Raw genomic sequence first — 22,405 nt, 5'->3', positions numbered from 1 at the left:
CACAATATTTTGGCAAGCAACCAACTTGCCATCATCAGGTGCACTGATGATGGGTGGATGGAGTGATGGGGTTAAAGGGACCAAACTGTGAGCTCATTGGTCCCTTAACCCTTTGTGTGCCATGCCAGGAATAGTCCCCAGAGAGGAAAGACAAATCCTGTGGATTCAAATGTATCCAAGAATCAAGAAAACAAAGAGAAAGAAGCAAGTAGAAATGAGAAAGGGGTAAAAGGGTGAAGGAGGGAGAGTTGCCCCACCCACAGAGCAGCTAGAGGTCCCAGAGCATGTTATGTGACCAGAGACAGGGCCTTTGCATTTGACTGGTGCTTCCACACCCTCCATTACCACATGAAAAATAGCTACATGGACGAGATAAAATCTCAGGAAAGATAACAATGATCACAAGTCTGTCAACCAATGATAGATGTGAAAGACTAAGAAGAACTTAAAAGGTGGGAAGGGCAGGAACCAGGCTGGATCACTGAGAAGGGGCAGCCATGGGCCCCTCGAGGCAGAGCAGGCAATGACATGGCATCCCTCCAATCCCTCAATTGGCTCATGATGTTAATGTTTCCTAAGTAAAAGAGAGGAGTAAAAACCAGTTTCATGGGCAAAACATAAAACTAAATCAGCTACTTTGGCATCATCCACTGGCACCAAAGGTAGCATGTTAGCAAGTTTGAGGCTTCACTGTAAGGTAGCCAAATCAGGGTAGTCCAGTAGAATGTGGGTCACCATAAGATGGGCATCACACTGACAGTAGAGTGGATCCTCACATTGGAGGATGTGACTGTGGGCCAGCCAAGTGTGGCCTCTGGGAAGCCGACGGAGGACAGATTTCCTGTGAGGAGCATGAAGGAAAGACTGCCACATAGTCATACTCTGTTTTATGGTTTACAGTTTATTTGGAGGAAACAGTGCACAACAATTTGCAGTCCAAGCCTCCAACGAAAGTAGGAATAGAGTTGACTGAAGATCTGGTTCCGATACCCCTCTCTCCAAAGTCAGCATCCTGGTAGCCAGTTTGGCCAACCAGTCAGCATGTTCATTCCCTGGGATCCCAACGTGACCAGGGGTCCATACAAAGATGACTCACCATCCAGGGCCATGAAGGTCATTATGAGATCATGGGTGGTCACAACCAATGAGTGTTGAGGGTAGCACTCGTCGACAGCCTGAAGACTACTCAAGGACCCACTCTCAATTAAGAATGATTCAACAGTGCAAGAATGAAGATGGCTGAAGGCTCGAGCAATGACCACCAATTCTGCTGTGAATACACTGCATCTGTTTGGCATGGAGAGTAGTTTACTGCATCTTGCAGGTGTGTAGGCAAAACCAGTTCATCTGTCAACCATAGAGCCATCGGAGTATACTACGTCTGAGCCTGAAAATATGTGAAGGATGTCCAGGAACAAGTGGCAAAGAAGCCATAGGGGCTATTAAGTCTTTCAGTCCAAAGGAGAGGTAGAGGCAGATCCGAGGGTGGAGTACACACCATGGGGGCACACAAAATTTCTCTCTGACAAGGGGCAACAGGGAGAAAGACGGAGTTCAGAGCACAGACTCTGTATGTGAACTGTGATCATGACTTCAGACCTCAGCCTAAGTTGTGGGAGGTATATATCTCTACCAGGAAGAAGGACACAGTAGTTTAAACATTCAGGGGTACAACAAATGTGTATTGCTTAGATGAGTAGTAGCTGTTGGTGCCTGATTTGTATGGGAGGGATGACATCCTCTGTGAGTAGACTGTTCTTAGAGCTGCTTGCAAGTCAGACACTACAATGGTATACTGAGTCCAGCATCTGCAATGCGGAAGGTGATGCTGAGCCATATGTCAGGCTTCAGTAATCAAGACATGACAGGATCATAGCTTTGTAGAGCCACAAAAGTGTAGAGTGGTCTGCACCCGAGCCGGTGTTAGTGAGACAGTCAAGAGTATTAAGGAGTGACCAGCATGTTTGCTTAAGTTGGCAAAGATGGAGAAGCCTTGTCAACTGAGTATTGAAGACCAATCCCAAAAAATGATAAGTCTTCACCACAATGAGCATTTGGTCCTTGTGTTAGACTTCTGGTTGGGGAGGGACACTACCATGGTGAAATAAGTGTGTGACACATGTCTTGGAAGCCACAAGTGAGAGCCCAGAAGTGCAGCTTTTGTGATGCAAAGTGTTCAGCAATACCCACACTTGAGGAGCAATAGCAGATAAAAATGTCATTAGCATGCAGGGAGGGTGACACTGTAGAGCCCACAGCTGCAGCTAGACCATAAATAGCCACTAGAAACAGGGACACACTCAATACAGAACCCTTGGGGCACCATTCTCTTGTATATGAGTACTGTGAAAAGCACCAACTTGAACCTGGAAAGAATAGTGAGCAAAAATATGGTGATTCCATGCAGTGTTGTAAGCTCTATGCAAGTCAAAGATGACAGCAATAAGATGTTGAAGCTAGGCAAAAGCTGACTAAATAGCAGACTCCAGGCAGACCAAATTTTCAGCAAGAGAATGGCCTTAGTGGAAACTGTGCTGGGATGGAGCCAAAAGATTCCAAGTCTCAAGGTACCATACAGCTGTTGCTCATCATACATTCAAGCAACTTACAGAGAACATAAGTGAGATTAACTGGACAATAGCTGTCCATCTCAAGGGAGAATTTACCCGGTTTCAGAACTTGGACAATTGTGCTTTCTCGCCGCTGAGACAGGAACTTATTCTCATTCCAGATACTATTGAAAATGGCAAGGGTGTGATGTTGGTAATTCACTCATAAGTGTTTGAGTAGTTGGCTGTGGATGTGTTGTGGCCCTGGAGCTATATTAGCACAAATGGCTAGGGCACCGAGGAATTCCCACTTACTGAAAGGAACATTATAATGTTCCAGGTGATGTGTAGTAAATGTTAAAGCAAGTCAAAACAGCAGTGTTTGAGGAAATGCAGGCTGATAATCCTCGGGTCCAGAGGCTTGACCATAATGAAATGAAAATGTTCAACAGTGTCTGCCTCAGGGTAGACATCACCAGTCACAGTGATACCAGGTACACCAGTGGAGTACTAGTGTCCATAGAAACCTGTGAAAGAGGAATACATGGTTCAATGGCAGTAACACACTGCTCCCAGCATTCTCGTTTCTGTCTTTTATGAGATGGTGGACGTGGGCAAGGAGCTGTTTAAGGGCAATGAGGTGCTTCATTGATGGATGTCGCTTATGGTGTTGGAGAGCCCACCTGTGATCTTTAATAGTCATGACGATTTGAGGGGTCCACCAAGATATGTCTTCCAATGGACGGATCCGAAGAAAGAGGGGATCACTGTGCCACATGCTGACAGAATGGCTGCAATGTGCTCTGGACAACTGCATCAATACCTCCATTTGGTGGGGTGCCTACGGCGACAGCAGTGGTGAAAGCATCCCAATGAGCTTTGGAGAGAGTCCATCTGGGTGGAAACACTGGCGAGTGACACCAAGGGAGAGTAAAAAGAATTGGTAAGTGATAACTGTTACACACATCGTCATAACTCACCAATGGATGGACGGAAAAAGACCTGGGCTGCAAACAGAAAGGTCAGTGGCTGAATAGGACCAGAGTCTGAAGAAAAGGTTATTTCTAAAGCAGCAGTAGAGGTGGAAGCAGCAACTGCAGCAACTGTACCTACACACATAACAAATGCTGGAGCAGCAGCACCTACCACACTTCATCTACAGGATTCAACAGCAGCAGAAGATGAAGCAACATCCACATCTCCACAGTCACCAGTTGCATTACAGTGCCTACAGCAGCAGCAGCAGCATCAGTACCTACCACACTGCATCAGCAAGACTCAACAGCAGCATAAGAAGAAGCAACAACCACATCTCCACAATCACCAGATGCCACAACAGTGCCTCCACACACCATAACAGCAATTCCATCAATTCCTGTAATAGCAGCCTCACCTACAATATCATCACAAGGAGGGAAGAGTAAGCATACATCAGTAGATGTGCTACCACTCCAAGTGAACAATTTTATAGTAAAATGCAACAAGAGGCAGAAATCCAAAAGATAAGCCTTGTAAAAGGATGAAAACCAATCACTATAATGTTAAATGTGTAAGCAATGAGAGTGTAGATCTTAAAATATGTTACCTTAAGATTCAAGGACTGAAAGATAAAGAACTTATCATAAATGAGTTTGGTATTGATAACAAGTATGATATTTTTTGTCTGAGTGAACACTGGGCTAATGAGAATGAACTTGCAGTTACCACATTTAACAACTTAAGTGTAGTAAATAGCTTCTGCAGGAAAGAGCACATTAGAGGTGGTGTGGCAATCTATACCAACCAGTCACTCAATTGCACAATAACCAAACTTGCCCTAATTCCTTGAGTGATGAACAGCACATTGAAGTTACAGGTATAATCATTAATAGTCATACGCTAATAGTAGTATCCATGTATACTATACATTGTATAGATCACCAAAGGGAAGCATTAACATATTTTTAGAAAAAATGGACATGCTACTGAGTGAATTAAGTAATATTAAATGGCTACACTATGATATTGCAATAGGAGGTGATCTGAATGCTGATTTTGATGTTACTAAATGTAAGAGTAGTGTTGCAGAACTGGAAAACTTACTAAGACAATACAATATACATCATGTCAATAAGAGGCCCACAAGAAACAAAGCATATTTAGATAACATCTGTGTAAACTTCAAGACCACTGAAAACACATGTGAAGCTGAAGTGTTCCCATTCTCAGACCATGACTCTGAATCTCTAAATTATGCAAGTAAAATTCCCCTCAATAGGAGCAATACAAACAGACCTGTCCCAACAGTTGTGATTACCAGACCTGTAACAGGATAAAATTAACACATTTCTTAATTCCCTTGCTGACAGAGACTGGTTTAGCCATTGTAGTGTTGATGGACATTACACATCAGGCAATGACCTGACAGCCAAAATAGTATTTATAGATTTTTTAATGCATTCTTGACCCTATTTAACCATAGTATTCCCATAAAGAAAATAAAAATAATGGACAGCAGCCATAAATTCAGCTCTCAAAACATACAAAATATGTGGTACACTAAACAGCTGACAGATCTAAAAAAACAACTTTTGTTACTGTACAACATATACAATTGTATGAAGTCTGACTATGCCAAATCAGCCTATGTGGAATGCAGGAATGAATACAAAAAAAGCCACCCTGCAAGTTAAAGAAATCTACAATGCCAACAGCATACATAATTCCACCAATAAATGCAAAACAGCTTGGAAAACAACTAAAAGTGCTGCCACAGGAGACAAAATTAATATCCCACCTCAAACACTCAATGAGTTTTTTATTAATTCAGTGAAAGAAATAGGAAATACAATTATCCATCAGAGTTACTCTCTCAAAATTGGGGTAGACAGTCGCTAAACACAAGCACGCTAACCTTCACTGAAGTATCGCCTAGATACTTTCGAAATTTTCCTGAATTTCTCCACCCTTTAACGTGTTTTGGAGGCAACACAACTACCTAACCTTTGTACACATCATTGTTCACCAACCTAAGTTCAGCACAGGATCAACATAGCTCATCTCAAACCAACACTTTTTCGACTTTTTTCACACCTTCATCTCTCCCCATATATCGATAATTTGTATTATTTAGCATATTAGATAGTGGCTTCAGAGCAAGGCAGAGCCAGAAAGGACTTAATGAGTCTCCTTGGTATATTCCACACTTAATCTGTATTGGCTGTGGTGTGATATTATTTGAATTTATTTGGATATTAAGTGTGGTTTTCCAATTTTTCATTACTGTGTTTAGGAACTGTATCAATTTAGGATCTACTTTGTATATTTCCAATATTTGTAGTAATCATGAGTGGGGTACACTATCAAAAGCTTTTTGGTAATCAATGTATGCGTAGTGTAGCAACCTTTGTTTAGTTTTAGCTTGATATGTCACCTCTGCATCTATTATCAGTTGCTCTTTACATCCTCGTGCTCCTTTGCAACAGCCTTTTTGTTCTTCATTTATAATTTTGTTCTGTGTTGTATGTGTCATTAATTTCTGTGTAATGACTGATGTTAATATTTTGTATATTGTTGGTAGGCATGTTATGGGGAGATATTTTGGTGGGTTTGCTGTGTCTGCTTGATCTTTAGGTTTCAGATAAGTCATTCCATGTGTAAGTGTATCAGGGAATGTGTATGGCTCTGCAATGTAACTGTTAAATAATTTATCTAAAAACAAAGATGATGTGACTTACCAAACAAAAGTGCTGGCAGGTCGATAGACACACAAACAAACACAAACATACACACAAAATTCAAGCTTTCGCAACAAACGGTTGCTTCATCAGCAAAGAGGGAAGGAGAGGGAAAGACATCATGTCTGCTTGTGTCTGTGTATGTGCAGATGGATATATATATGTGTGTGTGTGTGTGTGTGTGTGTGTGTGTGTGTGTGTGTGTGTGTGCGCGTGCGTGAGTGTATACCTGTCCTTTTTTCCCCCTAAGGTAAGTCTTTCCGCTCCCGGGATTGGAATGACTCCTTACCCTCTCCCTTAAAACCCACATCCTTTCGTCTTTCCCTCTCCTTCCCTCTTTCCTGATGAAGCACCCGTTTGTTGCGAAAGCTTGAATTTTGTGTGTATGTTTGTGTTTGTTTGTGTGTCTATCGACCTGCCAGCACTTTCGTTTGGTAAGTCACATCATCTTTGTTTTTAGATATATTTTTCCCACGTGGAATGTTTCCCTCTATTATATTCATGTTAAATAATTTAGTTAGACGTGAATGTGTTGAGGTGAACTTCTTTAGCCAGAAATTTGCTATTTTATCTTTTCCACGGGCTTTCCAATTGTGCGTAGAATTAATTGCTCGGGTGACTTGATGTTGCAAAATTATCACTTCAGGCATTTGTGGTCTCATCTTGTATGTGTCTGTTTCTACTTGTACCCACCAAGTATGCCTGTTATGTTGTACCGGGTTTGACCATATGTTGCTCCAGAACTGTTCCATGTCTGTTATGTTTGGTGGATTGTCTATTTTAATGTGAGTGTTATCTACTGTCTGGTAAAATTTCTTTTGGTTTGTGTTGAATGTTTGGTTTTGTTTCCTTCTATTTTCATTTTTTTGGTATCATCTAAGTCGTTTGGCCAATGTTGGTAATCTCTGCTTCTTTTCATCTGATTGCTCTATCACTTCTTGTTGTGAGATTTTACCTAACCTTTTTCGTTTTTTGTCTGATATTTCATTCCTTATAAATTGTGTTAGCTGTCCGATGTGTTTTCTCAGTTTTTCTATTATGACCTGTAGCCTGTGTTGCCATGCTGGTTTTGTGGGTTTCTTCTGTGTGTTGGTTGGTTCTGATCTCTGCCTAGTGTGTATATTTAGTGTAGTGAGTGCTCCTATATAAACCTGTAGTTGTAACTCTTCCATAGTTGTATTTTCATTTATTTTGTTGTGTATGATTGTGTTGATAGTTGTTATTGTTGTTTCAACTTGTGCGTTATTTGGTGGTCTATGCAAGAATGGTCTAATGTCTGTATTTGTGTCTTTGTATTCTATATATGTCAGCTGAAATTTTTCTTCTATATCTAACATGTGTGTCAGTTCGTGTTCTATTTGTGCTTGTTCTGGTGGCTGTCTTAAGATTTCGTTTTCCTTTGATTGTTTAATTGATGCGTGTTGTTCTTTGTTTGTTTGCTCTGGGATGTTTGAGTCCATTACTGTATTTCTTCCTCTTCTGATTGCACATTATTTTGTTCCAGTATTTGTTGTACTTGTTTGATGTTTTCTAATTCTGATTGGGGTATCCTGTAATTTTTGATTATTACATGGATCTGATCAGCTAGTTGTTGTTCTGTTAAAATTTTAATTCTGGGTATCTGGTAATAAATGTTGTATATACTTGTGATCTGTGTCCAGTTATTATTATTATTATTATGCCTCACTGAAAGTGTGGGAACACCAGCATTCAAAAGGAAAAGATCAATCTCTGCAAAGAAGTTTTCAAAAGCTTTACTACAGCCAGTGGTCATAGTTCCATCCCACAAAGTGTTTCGGGCATTGAAATCACCCAGTATTACAAAGGGTTAAGTGAGCTGAGAAAACACTGCATACAACATGTTGTGGGACATTTCATCATTTGGAGGGAGATACACATTTCAGATGGTTAATTCCAGAGATATCGTCACATGAACACCCACAGCCTAGAAAGTTGTGTTGAGTGGCATGTGTTTGCTGTAGACAGTCCAGAACATACAAGCAAACACCAGCCGATGTCCTTTCATAGTACATGTAGTTGTTAAAATGGCCCTGGCAGCTGTGGAGGGTAGGGGTCCACATTGCTAGGAGACAAGTTTCCTGGTGATGCAGAAAACAAGGGAAGTGCACAACATAGCTCATCCAGGTGGTAGATGAAACTGCTACAGTTTCACTGGAGGATCACACTATCAGTATCCTGTGGGGGGCATGATTGGACCAAATGCCTCAGTGACACCTGCTGCTACTGGTTGTGAAGATACTTTATCAGTACCCATTTGCTCCAAATGAAGCTAAGTGGGGAGGTCTGGAGCCATAAGAGTAACCAGGAACACTGCCTCAGATACAGAGGCAGAACACATTGCGTCTGTCCACATGGGGTCAGAATCTTTTCCCTATTTAAAGACTACTACTTATAATCAGATGATTTAGATTTCTGCAATTTATGGGACAGAAGAGGAACTCAAAGCTTTACGACCTGCAACCTGTGTCTGCTTCAACCACCATCTGGTGTCCAGTTGCAGATCAGCAAGGTCCTGGGAAGAGAGCATCTCGAGGGAACACTTTCTGGTAAGTGGTGCTGGACGAGGGCATTGCTTCTCCGGCTGGAGGTGGGAAATAACATGCCTGGTGGATAGGGTGGAGAGGGAGTCAACACACACAAAGATGGTGTCAGGGAGGCAGTGTGAGGAGGACCCCCACCACTAGGGGAGTGGGTGTAGTCAGGCAGCTCTGAGGGCCAAACGCAGAAGATATGGGGTGTGATGGCAGTCATTCAAGTGAACGATATCAACATAGCAGTAGTGTACATCATTATCATATGCACAGGATGCAGGCAATCATATTTCTTCTTGGCCTCTTGATATATGAGGTGGTCAAGGGCCTTGGATTCCTGGATTTTTTGCATTTGAAAACAGTGCAATCTGGTGACACGGTGAATACTGCTCCCCACAGTTGACTCAGATGGAGGGAGGAGGGGGCACAGGAAGCGTTCATGAACAACTGATGGCCAAAATCCCTATAGAGTGGCCTGGCACTCCAGTGCAAAGACATGTGTCCAAATTGCATACATTTGTAGCACTGCATGGGAGGAGGAATATATGACTTGACATCACAGCTGCACACAACCACTCTGACCTTCTCAGGCAATGAGTCACCTTCAAAGGCCAAGATGTTGTCGTTTGGTCCTTGCTGGACACGATGGGCAAAATGCACATCTCGTCACTTCAAATTAGCATGCAACTCGTCATCAGTCTGTAAAAGGAGATCTCAGTGGAAAATGATGCCTTGTACCATGTCAGAGTTTTAGGGCAGATTATAGTTACAGGAATATCACCCAGCTTGTCACAGGAGAGCAGAGCCCATAAATGAGTTGAGGAGGCTGCTTTAAGCAGAACAGAGCCACTTTTCATTTTTGAAATCACTACCGCTTTCCCAAACCTGTCCTCAAGATATTCAATGAAGAACAAAGGTGTTGTATTCAAAAAGGAATTCCCACTCCAAATGGGAGCTGTCTCCTTTGGTGCCGCCTGGCCACAGTAATGCTTACCTGGCCAGTAGACTGTTGCCCTAAGTCCCCATGCCACAGCCATGGTGGACACGTGCTCCTTGGCTTGGACTGGGAGTTTCCAGCTCAGGTATCAATGGTAAGATCTGTGAGTGGTCAGGGGTCTATAACAGTGCAATGTACTTGTTGCCACCCCCCCCCCCCCCCTTCCAACAAGGGAATGGCTACTGTGCTAGGTTTCAGGTGTTGTACCATTGCAAGAAAAAAGGGTGCAAAGAGAGAAAAGCACGAAGGTGCTGGATGACCTAGTCTGCAAGATGAGTACTGCTGTAATGCTAACTCACTGTCCTGCCTTGTAGATGTGATGCGTCCTCATCTTTTGTCACACCTGCACATATCACAAACCATTTCTCCAAAACTTAGCTAATAATTAAATAAACTTTCTTCAAATTTCAAGAGCATCTTTCAACATTATAAAGGCCCAAGAGATGTGATATATCCTTTTATCGGAGGCTTAAGTATTATTTGGAGCTTAGAAATATTTCTATGTGCACTAGTTCAGGACCTGCAAATATTTTGAAACTCTGTATGCTTATGGACATTGACTCATGTTGTTGTTGTTGTTGTTGTTGTGGTCTTCAGTCCTGAGGCTGGTTTGATGCAGCTCTCCATGCTACTCTATCCTGTGCAAGCTTCTTCATCTTCCAGTACCTACTGCAGCCTACATCCTTCTGAATCTGCTTAGTGTATTCATCTCTTGGTCTCCCTCTACAATTTTTACCCTCCACGCTGCCCTCCAATACTAAATTGGTGATCCCTCGATGTCTCAGAAAATGTCTTACCGACCGATCCCTTCTTCTAGTCAAGTTGTGCCACAAGCTCCTCTTCTCCCCAATTCTATTCAATACCTCCTCATTAGTTATGTGATCTACCCATCTAATCTTCAGCATTCTTCTGTAGCACCACATTTCGAAAGCTTCTATTCTCTTCTTGTCTAAACTATTTATCGTCCACGTTTCACTTCCATACATGGCTACACTCCATACAAATACTTTCAGAAACGACTTCCTGACATTTAAATCTATACTCGATGTTAACAAATTTTTCTTCTTCAGAAACGCTTTCCTTGCCACTGCCAGCCTACATTTTATATCCTCTCTACTTCAACCATCATCAGTTATTTTGCTCCCCAAATAGCAAAACTCCTTTACTACTTTAAGTGTCTCATTTCCTAATCTAATTCCCTCAGCATCGCCCGACTTAATTCGACTACATTCCATTATCCTTGTTTTGCTTTTGTTGATGTTCATCTTATACCCTCCTTTCCAGACACTGTCCATTCCGTTCAACTGCTCTTCCAAGTCCTTTGCTGTCTCTGACAGAATTACAATGTCATCGGCGATCCTCAAGGTTTTTATTTCTTCTCCATGGATTTTAATACCTACTCCGAACTTTTCTTTTGTTTCCTTTATTGCTTGCTCAATATACAGATTGAATAACATCGGGGATAGGCTACAACCCTGCCTCACTCCCTTCCCAACCCCTGCTACCCCTCGACTCTTATAACTGCCATCTGATTTCTGTACAAATTGTAAATAGCCTTTCGCTCCCTGTATTTTACCCCTGCCACCTTCAGAATTTGAAAGAGAGCATTCCAATCAACATTGTCAAAAGCTTTCTCTAAGTTTACAAAAATTAAACTTTTCACTCGAGGGAAGACTTGAACTGAGGACCTCTCATCCTGCAGCTGCTCAAGCTAACCACGGGACCACGGCGCACTCATGGTTGGACTAAAACTGATCGAATATTTCAACTGCAATGAATTTGTTTCTGTATTAAGACTTGTACACACCAGCTGGACTTTAAGGTTTTGTTGCACTTTCAGTGACTTGATGCATGACTCTGTGCTATTAGTTCACATTTGTTATGGTCTATGAATGCTCTGCTTGCACTTCAAAATTAATCATTTTGGTTTCTGGTATCTTAAGATTAGTAACAACCTATACGAGGCTGCCAATCGGAATAAATTTGAGAGAGATTTGAATAAACAAATAATCAAACTTTAATCCTTTGGTTGTAGACCACATTATTACCCTACGGGATATTATTCTTAATGCTTCCCTCCTTTAGTAATCACAACCCATATATTGCTTTGTTTAATTATTTCACTGTTTTGTCATCCCTAAAGTAAGGTGCCTCATGAATGATCCATGCTTCTATAAGGGGCCAGAGCAACAGTGCAGGAAGAAACACCTTTTGATCGGATGAGCCATATTCAAATCTAACTTGCACTCTGCTATTTATGTAGTGACAAACTGATGTTGACTCACAATTACTTAGTTGTTAGTGTTACTGAGCCCTTGTACAGTTGTAATGTCCCTCTACTCACTCCGTCTGGAAAACTGAGTCATCATCTCCTCATGATTAATGAGATAATGAGCTCAGGAGAATGGCAAGATATTACTGGCATATATCTTGGCACATGATTTTCTAGTAGAACCATTACACTGTGATCATGTATTGTGAAAGGGTGCTGTAGCTGTCCACTTTCAGTATTAACCACTACTTTGAGTTCTCTGTGTGATCTTTAATTGTGTAATTCAGTTACTTATGAAGTTTGTACTAGTTGCCTTTTCAAACATGCATTTAGGTATTCTTTTTTGATATCCTTGGACAATTTAATATATAATTTTACTACTTTTTTTTTTTTTTTTTAGAAAACACTGTTTTCTGAGATTTTGTTTGTTTTATCCTTGGCAAATATAAGTTCAAACTGAATTTTGTTCCATGATTATGTATAGAACTATTAATGAAATACTTACTAACACTTTTCCTGATATGCGTAAGAGATTGATAGATATACTCTCTTAACACAGTAAGGATTCCCAGTTTTTAAAATAGTTAGTTTAGTTATTATTCATATGGTGGTTTGAACCACATCCCTGACAGAAGAAATACCTGAAAGTTTGGTTGATATAATAGGTCATAAAAGTTACCAAAATGGGCCATTAGTTTTTCCAAAATTGCAATGGAATTATTAATTATATAGTGATCATAATTATGTATTGGTGAAGTCACATCACACAGTAGCAGAATATTCAGCCAATATGACAAATATAATGAGTCCTAGCCATTAATGAAAGCTGAAATTGCCAGACTCTCTTAAATAAGGAAAAAGTAACAATTTTGCTGCATACATAAGGGTGTATAAGCTAAACTAACCATAAAAAGATTCCTGACCATTTCATGCAAATATATCAAGTGGCTGTGATGGTACATTACGCAGAGAACTAGACTCCAGCCCTGGAGGCCTCAGGTACAATCCCTGGTAGGAGTGGGAAATTTTCATCATTCCAGTCCCTCCATGACAGCCACAGGTCCATTTGGCCTGCTATCAGATGAGTACAGGGGCTCTCTCCTGGGGGTAAATGGAGACCAGGACAATTGGACCACCACCATCCCCCTGCTAGTGATGTGGTGAAGAAAGGCCATACTATGCCTACAGCCACCCAATAGCCCACTCACAGGCTTGTGCCACGGACTTTACCTTTACTTTACTTATATAGACAAAATAATGTCTCAAAAAGCAGTCACAACAAGAACAGATGATATTATGCGATGTATCTAGCTATTTCCCAATAGTTGAGTGAACTAGCTTACTAGCAGCCACAGGAGACACTGCAGTGCACTAATACTGTGTTGATGGATTACAAGGGGCACCACCTCCAGCAATTCTGACAGCACTTTTGAATGTTAATTGTATAGATACAGACTTTAAGCTCAGGGGGAATCTTGTTAAGGTTGATCAAACAATTGTGTATGACACCAGTCCACACACAAAGTTATTGAGAACTTTTATAATGGCCTTGTTCTCAGGTGGCATGAGGATTTTTGTCTCCCCCCCAATTATGAGTGTTAAACACAAAAGGCTACATGATATCATCTCCATGAACAAAACATAGCATAGTTCTGTTGAACAAAACACAGCATTCGAAATTTATTCACTGACAGTGAGTTCTTTGACATCAGCAGTAGTTGGTAGTTTATTGTCACCTCAACCACTTGAGCCAGCCATGCACGCTGCCCAAATATCCATATGTCACACTATCTATATCCTTATGTCATAGCCCCTACATTCATCACCTAATACTCGCCAACATTATTAATTGGGTTCCCTTTACAAGTGCTACCCGCTATCTATCAAAGTAATCAAATATGGTACATTGTTTATTAGTTATTCTTCTGTGGTTTAACTTAAATATTCTACATATTTAATTGTTGAAAAATAATCAAAATGTGTACAAGGGAGTGTCAAACATCGTCCTCAGTTCAGAAATCTACTTCCAAGAAACAATATTGAATCCATTACCGAGACTCTCTGTGGAAAAGAGTGGCACTTCTTGATAGATTCCAGTGAAATTAGTCACACATCACTTCTTTTTCTGCACAATGGGAAAAAGTTCCTTTTTATCCCTTTGCTCACAAAGTTAATCGGAAGGAGATATGTGAAGACTTTAAAATGCTTCTCACACTTTCACAGTATGAGAAATAAAACTGACATGAATAGGGAAATCTCAAGGTCATTGAAATTCTTCTCGGCGTGTACCTTGGGTACACAAAGCAGTACAGATTTCTACATGAGTGGGACTTATATATTCTCTCTACATTTCAGCCTTCCTTTCTTTGCTCAGCAGTCTTACCATCTGAGCCCTTGATATTCATACAAGTGCTCCTTGGTGCTACAAGGGTCTTTCCAATCCTACAGGCTACATCTATCTTTCCTTTAGTCATACATGCACTTGAAACCTTACATTTCTCATCCCAGCACTCCTGGGTTGCAATTTTGCACTTCTTGTCAATCTCATTTTTTAAATGTCTGTATTCCCTTTAGCCCACTTCATAGGCCGTATTTTTAAACTTTCTTGTTTCATCAGTTAGATTCAATGCTTGTGAGTTATCCATTATCACATACCCCAAACCTCATCATGCTTGAAGGGGGAAACCAAATGGCACTATGGTTGGCCCGATAGGTCAAACGGATATCAACTGCGTTTTTTAAAATAGGAACCCCCATTTTTTATTACATATTCATGTAGTACGTAAATAAATATGAATGTTTTAGTTGGACCACTTTTTTTGCTTTGTGATAGATGGCGCTGTAATAGTCACAAACGTATAAGTGGTATCACGTAGCATTCCGCCAGTGCGGATAGTATTTGCCTCATGATACATTACCCGTGTTAAAATGGACCGTTTACCAATTGCAGAAAAGGTCGATATCGTGTTGATGTATGGATATTGTGATCAAAATGCCCAGCGGGTGTGTGCTATGTATGCTGCTTGGTATCCTGGACGTCATCATCCTAGTGTATGGACCGTTCGCCGGATAGTAACGTTATTTAAGGAAACAGGAAGTGTTTAGCCACATGTGAAATGTCAACCATGACCTGCAGCAAATGATGGTGCCCAAGTAGGTGTTTTAGCTGCTGTCGTGACTCATCCGCACATCGGTAGCAGACAAATTGTGCGAGAATCAGGAATCTCAAAAACGTCGGTGTTGAGAATGCTACATCAACATCGATTGCAACTGTACCATATTTCTATGCACCAGGAACTGCATGGCTACAACTTTGAGCGTCGTGTACAGTTCTGCCCAGAAATTACAGGATGACGACAGATTTTTTGCATGCATTCTATTTAGCGACGAAGCGTCATTCACCAACAGCGGTAACATAAACCGGCATAACATGCACTATTAGGCAACGGAAAATCCACGATGGCTATGACAAGTGGAATATCAGCGACCTTGGCGGGTTAATGTATGGTGCGGCATTATGAGAGGAAAGATAATTGGCCCCCATTTTATCGATGGCAATCTAAATGGTGCAATGTATGCTGATTTCCCACATAATGTTCTACCAATATCACTACAAGATGTTTCACTGCATGACAGAATGGCGATGTACTTCCAACACGGTAGATGTCTGGCACATAGCTCGCGTGCAGTTGAAGCGGTATTGAATAGCATATTTCATGACAAGTGGATTGATCGTCGAAGCACCATACTATGGCCCACACGCTCACAGGATCTGATGCCCCCGGATTTCTTTCAATGGGGAAAGTTGAAGGATAGTTGCTGTCGTGATCCACTGACAAAGCCTGACAACATGCGTTAGCGCATTGTCAATGCAAGTGCAAACATTACGGAAGGTGAACTATTCGCTGTTGAGAGGACTGTCGTTACACGTATTGCCAAATGCATTGAGGTTGACGGACATCATTTTGAGCATTTATTGCATTAATGTGGTATATACAGGTAATCATGCTGTAACAGCATGTGTTCTCAGAAATGATAAATTCACAAAGGTACATGTATCACATTGGAACAACTGAAATAAAATGTTCAAACATACCTACGTTCTGTATTTTAATTTAAAAAACCTACCTGTTACCAACTGTTCATCTAAAATTGTGAGCCATATGTTTTTGACTATTACAGTGCTACCTATCACAAAGCAAAAAAATGATCCAACTAAAACATTCATATTTCTTTACGTGCTACATGAATATGTAATAAAAAATGAGGGTTCCTATTTTAAAAAAACGCAGTTGATATCCATTTGACCTATGGCAGCGCCATCTAGCAGGACAACCATAGCGCCATCTGGTTTCCTCCTTCCAGCTCAATGAGTCTCCTTCTTTGTAGTTTTTTCGTTTGATGCTTATTTTGTGAGGTATTTGGCCCGGTCACTATCAATGGACCACCCTGAATATACTTCAGCCACCTAGAGTTTACTCTCATAGGCACAGCAAAGACATTATCAGGCTAATTACAATGTACACACACGCTTTAGTGCAGCCAGTCATTCTTCACAAAGTCTATGTACGACAAACAGGAAGAAACCTAAACAAGTGGTAAAATGCTTGAAAGCAAATGTTTTTTGAGAAGCTTTAATTTTAGATATAACAAAAAAAGAAGATATTAACTCTCAGTGGCAAAGAGAGAAAAGGGGAGAAGATGAGAGGTGAAGGTGGGGGGAGGAGTGAGGGGGGAGGGGGGAGGGGGAGGGGGAGGGGGGCGGGGGGGGAGGGGGAGGAGGAAGAGCAGGAGAGCAAGAGAAGGGGATCAATAAATCTGCTATTTATCCATACTTGGTGCTTTGTTTTACTATAAAGAAAATTGTTTGCATTTCAGGCTACTGATCTTGAATGTTAATTACTGCAGATCAACTGTTACATTAGCTTACCACATCACAAAATACGGGCAATGCAACAGCTTCAAAAGACTTCACATTAACAATATACTGGCCAACACAGTATTCAGGATGGCTTCTCTCAATCTGCTTGCCTCTGTAAAAAAAAAAAAAAGTATTATTTAAATAGTGGATGATGACTAGAAAGAGAATGTTACAGAAATTACAAACGATAAGTTGATAAAAAGAAAAGCTGGAAAAAAATGACAAAATGTGAATGAAAACATTCAGTTTTTTTGTACCAAATGGATGAAAGTGGAATATCTTAGCAGCTTCAGGGAATAAACAAATTTCAACTCAAACATTTCTCTTGTTATAACATAAAGTCCCTTGTTGTGCTTACATCATATATATAAAAAAAAACTGTGATCCTTGAGGCATAACAGATCCAGAAATCAAAAGAAAATTGGTACTCTTGGTTTAATGTTACTTTTTACTATTGTGTTAGTAGCTGTTTGTAAGCTGTTTTACTAACATTGGTAACCAAAGTTGTTATGATGACACTGTGGTCACTAATCCTTGTCTCTATACTTATGCCATCAATTAGGTCAGGCCTGTTTGTAGCTACAAGGCCTAAAATATTTCCATTGCATGTGGTCTGTGGAACTAGATGTCCACGACAGTTTTCAGAAAATGAGTTCAAAAGATATTTGCAAGACTGACTGTCTGTACCCCTGCAATGAATCCATAAACAACCCACATGAAGTTTATATGAGAAACTGAAACTAAATAAGCAACTAACACATTGACTGCTGTCAAGTGAGTGGAAGCTGGTGTGAATGGGTATGTAGGGAGAGCTACTGAGAAACACATACAAGAAACACCAAAGATACCTTATGAACTATACTCTTCCATTGATACCATCTCTATTCTTCCACTAATACCACCTCTATTTGAAGTATAAGATCTGCCACTATTCCCCCAACTAAATGACTGGTATGCCGGTGGCAGGTCAAGTGGCAAAGTAAAAGAGAGGCAGAGATCAGGTAGAACACAGGGTACTACATACAACCACACATCTAACAGGTTTGAGGCAGTCTCTTACTGAAATTTGTAATATATCACCCTCCCCCAACCTCAACAACATAACCCTTTATGTTTAATTTTGTGTAGCATTTTTATCTTAAGTTTCGCGTCTGGTATCTTTCACTATCAATTAGGTGCTAACTCAAGAAAATTCATCCCTGCAGCTGTTTCATTTTCAGTTCTCTTCAAATAAATAAAAAAAAGCAGATGCATATATAACCTGCCTTTTTCTGGCAAATGTATAACTAAATGAATGGGAAGAGAGGAACACTCACATTTGTGTTACATAAACAGGGATTTACAAGTTGTCTTGATATGGACTATGTTAATTACCAAGCTATTCAATTATTTTATATTTGTGTTAAAATAAGGGTGCTGAAAGAGTGTTATCCAACTAAACAATGACAAAATTTCACCTGCCAGTCATGTCTACATCTGAATCTACTTCTATATATACATACATACTCTGCAACCCACTGTGCAGCATGTGGTTGAGGGCAGTCTGTTCCACTACTAGTCTTTTCCCCCTTCTGTTCCACTAACAAATAGAGGAAGGGAAAAAGAACTATCTACATGCCTCCATACAAGCCCTAATCTCTCCAATCTTATCTTCGTGGCCATTACATAAAATGTATGTTTGCGGCTGTAGAATCATTCAGTAATCAGCCTCAAATGCCAGTTCTCTACATCTGCTCAACAGCACTCCTCAAAAAGAGACTTACACTCCCTCCAGTGATTCCCAATTGATACGAAGATGGTATCTGTTCTTTCGGACATGTCCAAAAGAACAGATACCATCGGTGACCATGCAGTGCTCTAGAATGAAATGGTAATTAAATCAAGACCCTACACTGCTGACAGGCATTGATATACATCAATGGGGACAGTTGAAAATATGTGCCCTGACTGGGACTCAAACCTGGGATCTCCTGCTTACATAGCAGATGCTCTATCCATCTGAGCCACTGAGGGCACAGAGTATAGTGTGACTGCAGGGACGTATCCCTTGCACGCTCCCCATGAGACCCTCATTCCCAACTTAATGTCCACTCTTACGGGACTCGGTAAGATTGTCTGTGGTGAGTAATGAGTGTAATGGGCAGGGGCACTAGGAATGTAGTGTGTGGACATTAAGTTGGGAATGTGGGTCTCACGCGGAGTCTGCAAGGGATAAGTCCCTGCAGTCGCACTGTACTTTGTGCCCTTGGTGGCTCAGATGGATAGAGCATCTGCTGCCTATCCTGTCTGTCAAATCATTTACGTATATAGAGAATGACAGCAGTCCTATCACATTTCCCTGGGGCATCCTGAATATACCCTTCTCTAATGAATACCTGCCATCAAGGGGACATACTGGGTTATGTTACTTAAGAAGTCTTCGAGCCACTGACATATCAGGGAACCTATTCCATATGATTGTACCTGCGTTAACAGTCTGTAGTTGTACACTGTGTCAAATGCTTTCTGGAAATCTAGAAATATAGAATCTGCTTATTGTCCTTCATCCATAGCTCACAGGATTTCTAAAACTGTGATGATTTGTGGACAGAAGCTTTTATGTCTCAAGGAAATTTATTATATTCAAACTAGGAATATGTTCAAAGATTGTGCAATAAATGAGTGTTAAGGACATTGGTCTGCAATTTTGTGGATCTGTTCATTTACCCTTCTAACATACAGGAGTCACCTGAACTTTTTTCTAGTCACCTGGGACTTTTCACTGCACAAGATAGTTGCGATAAATGCAAGCTAAGTAAGGGGCCAATGCTGTAGAGTAATCTTTGTAAAACTGAACTGAGTTTCCATCAGGACCTGGTGACTTATTTGGTTTCAACTCTTTCAGTTGTTTCTCTACACCGGGGATCCTTATTACGGGGATCCTTATTACTATGTCCTCCATACAAGAGTCTGTGTGATAGTCAAATGATGGTTTGTTTGTATGATTCTCCTGCATGAACGTTTTCATAAATGCAAAATTTTGCCGTCTTCTACTGGCACACCAGACTGGTCGATGAGTGACTGGATAGAAGTCTTAGACCCACTTAGCAATTTTATGTAGGACCAGAATTTCTCAGGTTCTCAGCAAGATCTATTGCTATGGTATGATGGCAGTAGTTGTCGCAAGCCTTGTGTGTTGATCTTTTTCAGAAGCACAAATTTCTATTAACTTTAGCCTGTAGTCATTTGCGAATTCTCTCTTGAATTGAGGGTGTAACAGTCTTTGCTGCCTCAGGATTTTTCAAATTTAGTTGTTAACCCACAATGGGTCTTTTCTGTCCTTAATCCACTTACTCGGCACATACTTCTTCAGAGTGTGGTTTACAATCCATTTAAACTTTTCCTATAATTCCTCCGTGTCTATCATGCTCGAACTAAATGATGTCAGTTCATTGTCTAAGTGTGATGCTAACAAGTGTCTATTCCCTCTCCCTCGCAGAAATACTCTTCTAGCCTTCTTGAGTGTTTTACTAACTTTAGTAACAAAAGTTGCTATGATGATATCACGGTCATTAATCCTTGTCTCTATACTTATGCCGTCAATTAGGTCAGGCCTGTTTGTAGCTACAAGGCCTAAAATATTTCCATTGCATGTGGTCTGTGGCACTAGATGTCCAAGACAATTTTCAGAAAACGAGTTCAAAAGATCTTTGCAAGACTATCTGTCTGTACCCCTGCAATGAATCCATACACAACCCACATGAAGTTTATACAAGAAACTGAAACTAAATAAGGGTGATGCGGTTTGTCTGTTGGGCACCATGCTGTGTCCTGCACTGGGGAACTACGTGTAAAATGGTAGGGGTCTGTTAATCATTGGCAGTTCAAATATATGGTGAAAAGTGCAGCTCTTTAAGGAAATAGCAACAAGGGATAAGAATGAGAGTCCTTAAGAACCTTCAAACTGGCTCACACACTATACATCACAGGCTGCTACCCAACTAGAACACTGTACAATATGCCAAGGTATGTTGTATTAGTCAAATGTCTGTCCAGTCCAGATAATGAAAGCTGTAAGAGGTCCCAAAGTATCTGTATAAGATCCAAAGAAATGTTACCTACATAATTTATTATTTACTTATTTATTTTTGAGTTCCATGGATCCTTGATGTGAATGTATCACTAAGAAGCAGAATATGTCAGATTATTACAGTAATAACCAAACTGACACATAAATGGTTATCAGGCTAACAGTCTAATTGTATGTGAACAGATACAGGAGATTCAAGTGTTCAAGAGACAATAGTTACACAAACAAATTATAAAGCTTACACTCTGATTCACATAGAAATCATTCTGTAAACAGTTGATATACCAGTGCTACCAAGTCAGTTATTATGAGAATGCTTAAAATTAAGCACATTTCACTAATTATTACACACTGTCATAAAATTTCTGTAAACAACAGAAGGAACTATTCAAAAGATAATGTATAACTGTTTTTTGAATTTACTCATATCCCCAATGACTGATTTAACATGAACTGGGAGATTACTGCATACGTTTATGGTTGAATAATGTACTCCTCTCTGCACCATGATGAGACATTTTATTTCTTCTTTGTCAATATCATATTTACCTCTTGTATCATGATCATGATATTCATTGTTTGATTTGTAGGCGAGTCTAGTGGTCAAATGCCGAACCATTTGTGACAAGGTGCCAGAGTCTGAAGCACACCTACAGAGCGGTGGAGCTCACATAATTCTAGGTGCAAAAATGTGGATACAACCCAAAATTAATAGCAGCCACATGTTTGAGATAAATGTAAATGTAGATTGAAAGGTTATGCTAATGGTGAATTGAGGTGTGGTGTGTGTCACAGTAAACAAGAGACTCAAATCTACAGAGATAGTAATGGAAGCCGTAAGTGAGATTGCTTGGGGAAGACTCAGTATCAAGGGCAATCATACACAGAGAAGACCTCAGCACACCAGTACATATCTTCATAATCATAATGTAATTATCTGAGCAGTCTTAAATCATCAAACAATCCAGTACAATAGCAATAGTTCTGTCAGCAGTGTGCATGATAAGGCATCCAGTGAAACAACATTAAATGCTTTTTCTGGAAACAATTTTGAACAGATAGCCCAAATTCCACTCGTGATGTAAGTATATTAGATCTACTGGTAACAAAAACACCTAATCTCTTTGAAGATGTCCACATCAAAACTTTTATCAGTGACCACAAGACACGTGTGGCAATAATTACCAAACAGTAACTAACACAAGTAGGAAGATTTACATATTCAGTAAACCAGGAAAAGAGGCAGTAGTGTTGTACCTCATGAAGGAATTCAAAACATTTAATTCAGGTTGAAGGCAGTAGCATTTAGTGGCCCTGTGGCTCAGTATT

At 40.4% G+C, this 22,405-nt stretch overlaps 1 protein-coding gene across 1 annotated transcript in view; it reads right to left on the bottom strand.

Annotated features, from left to right (window-relative positions):
* LOC124612885 (cancer-related nucleoside-triphosphatase homolog) overlaps window positions 1–22,405 on the bottom strand; it is a 77,942-nt gene that overhangs the window by 15,085 nt on the left and 40,452 nt on the right. The window contains exon 3 of the mRNA XM_047141334.1: window positions 17,017–17,119. Within this exon, the coding sequence (XP_046997290.1) occupies window positions 17,017–17,119 (103 nt within the window). The remainder of the gene's footprint in view (window positions 1–17,016; window positions 17,120–22,405) is intronic.

Source organism: Schistocerca americana, chromosome 4 (assembly GCF_021461395.2).
Source record: "Schistocerca americana isolate TAMUIC-IGC-003095 chromosome 4, iqSchAmer2.1, whole genome shotgun sequence".
Lineage (NCBI taxonomy): Eukaryota > Metazoa > Arthropoda > Insecta > Orthoptera > Acrididae > Schistocerca > Schistocerca americana.
This window is presented reverse-complemented; position numbering and strand designations above follow the sequence as displayed.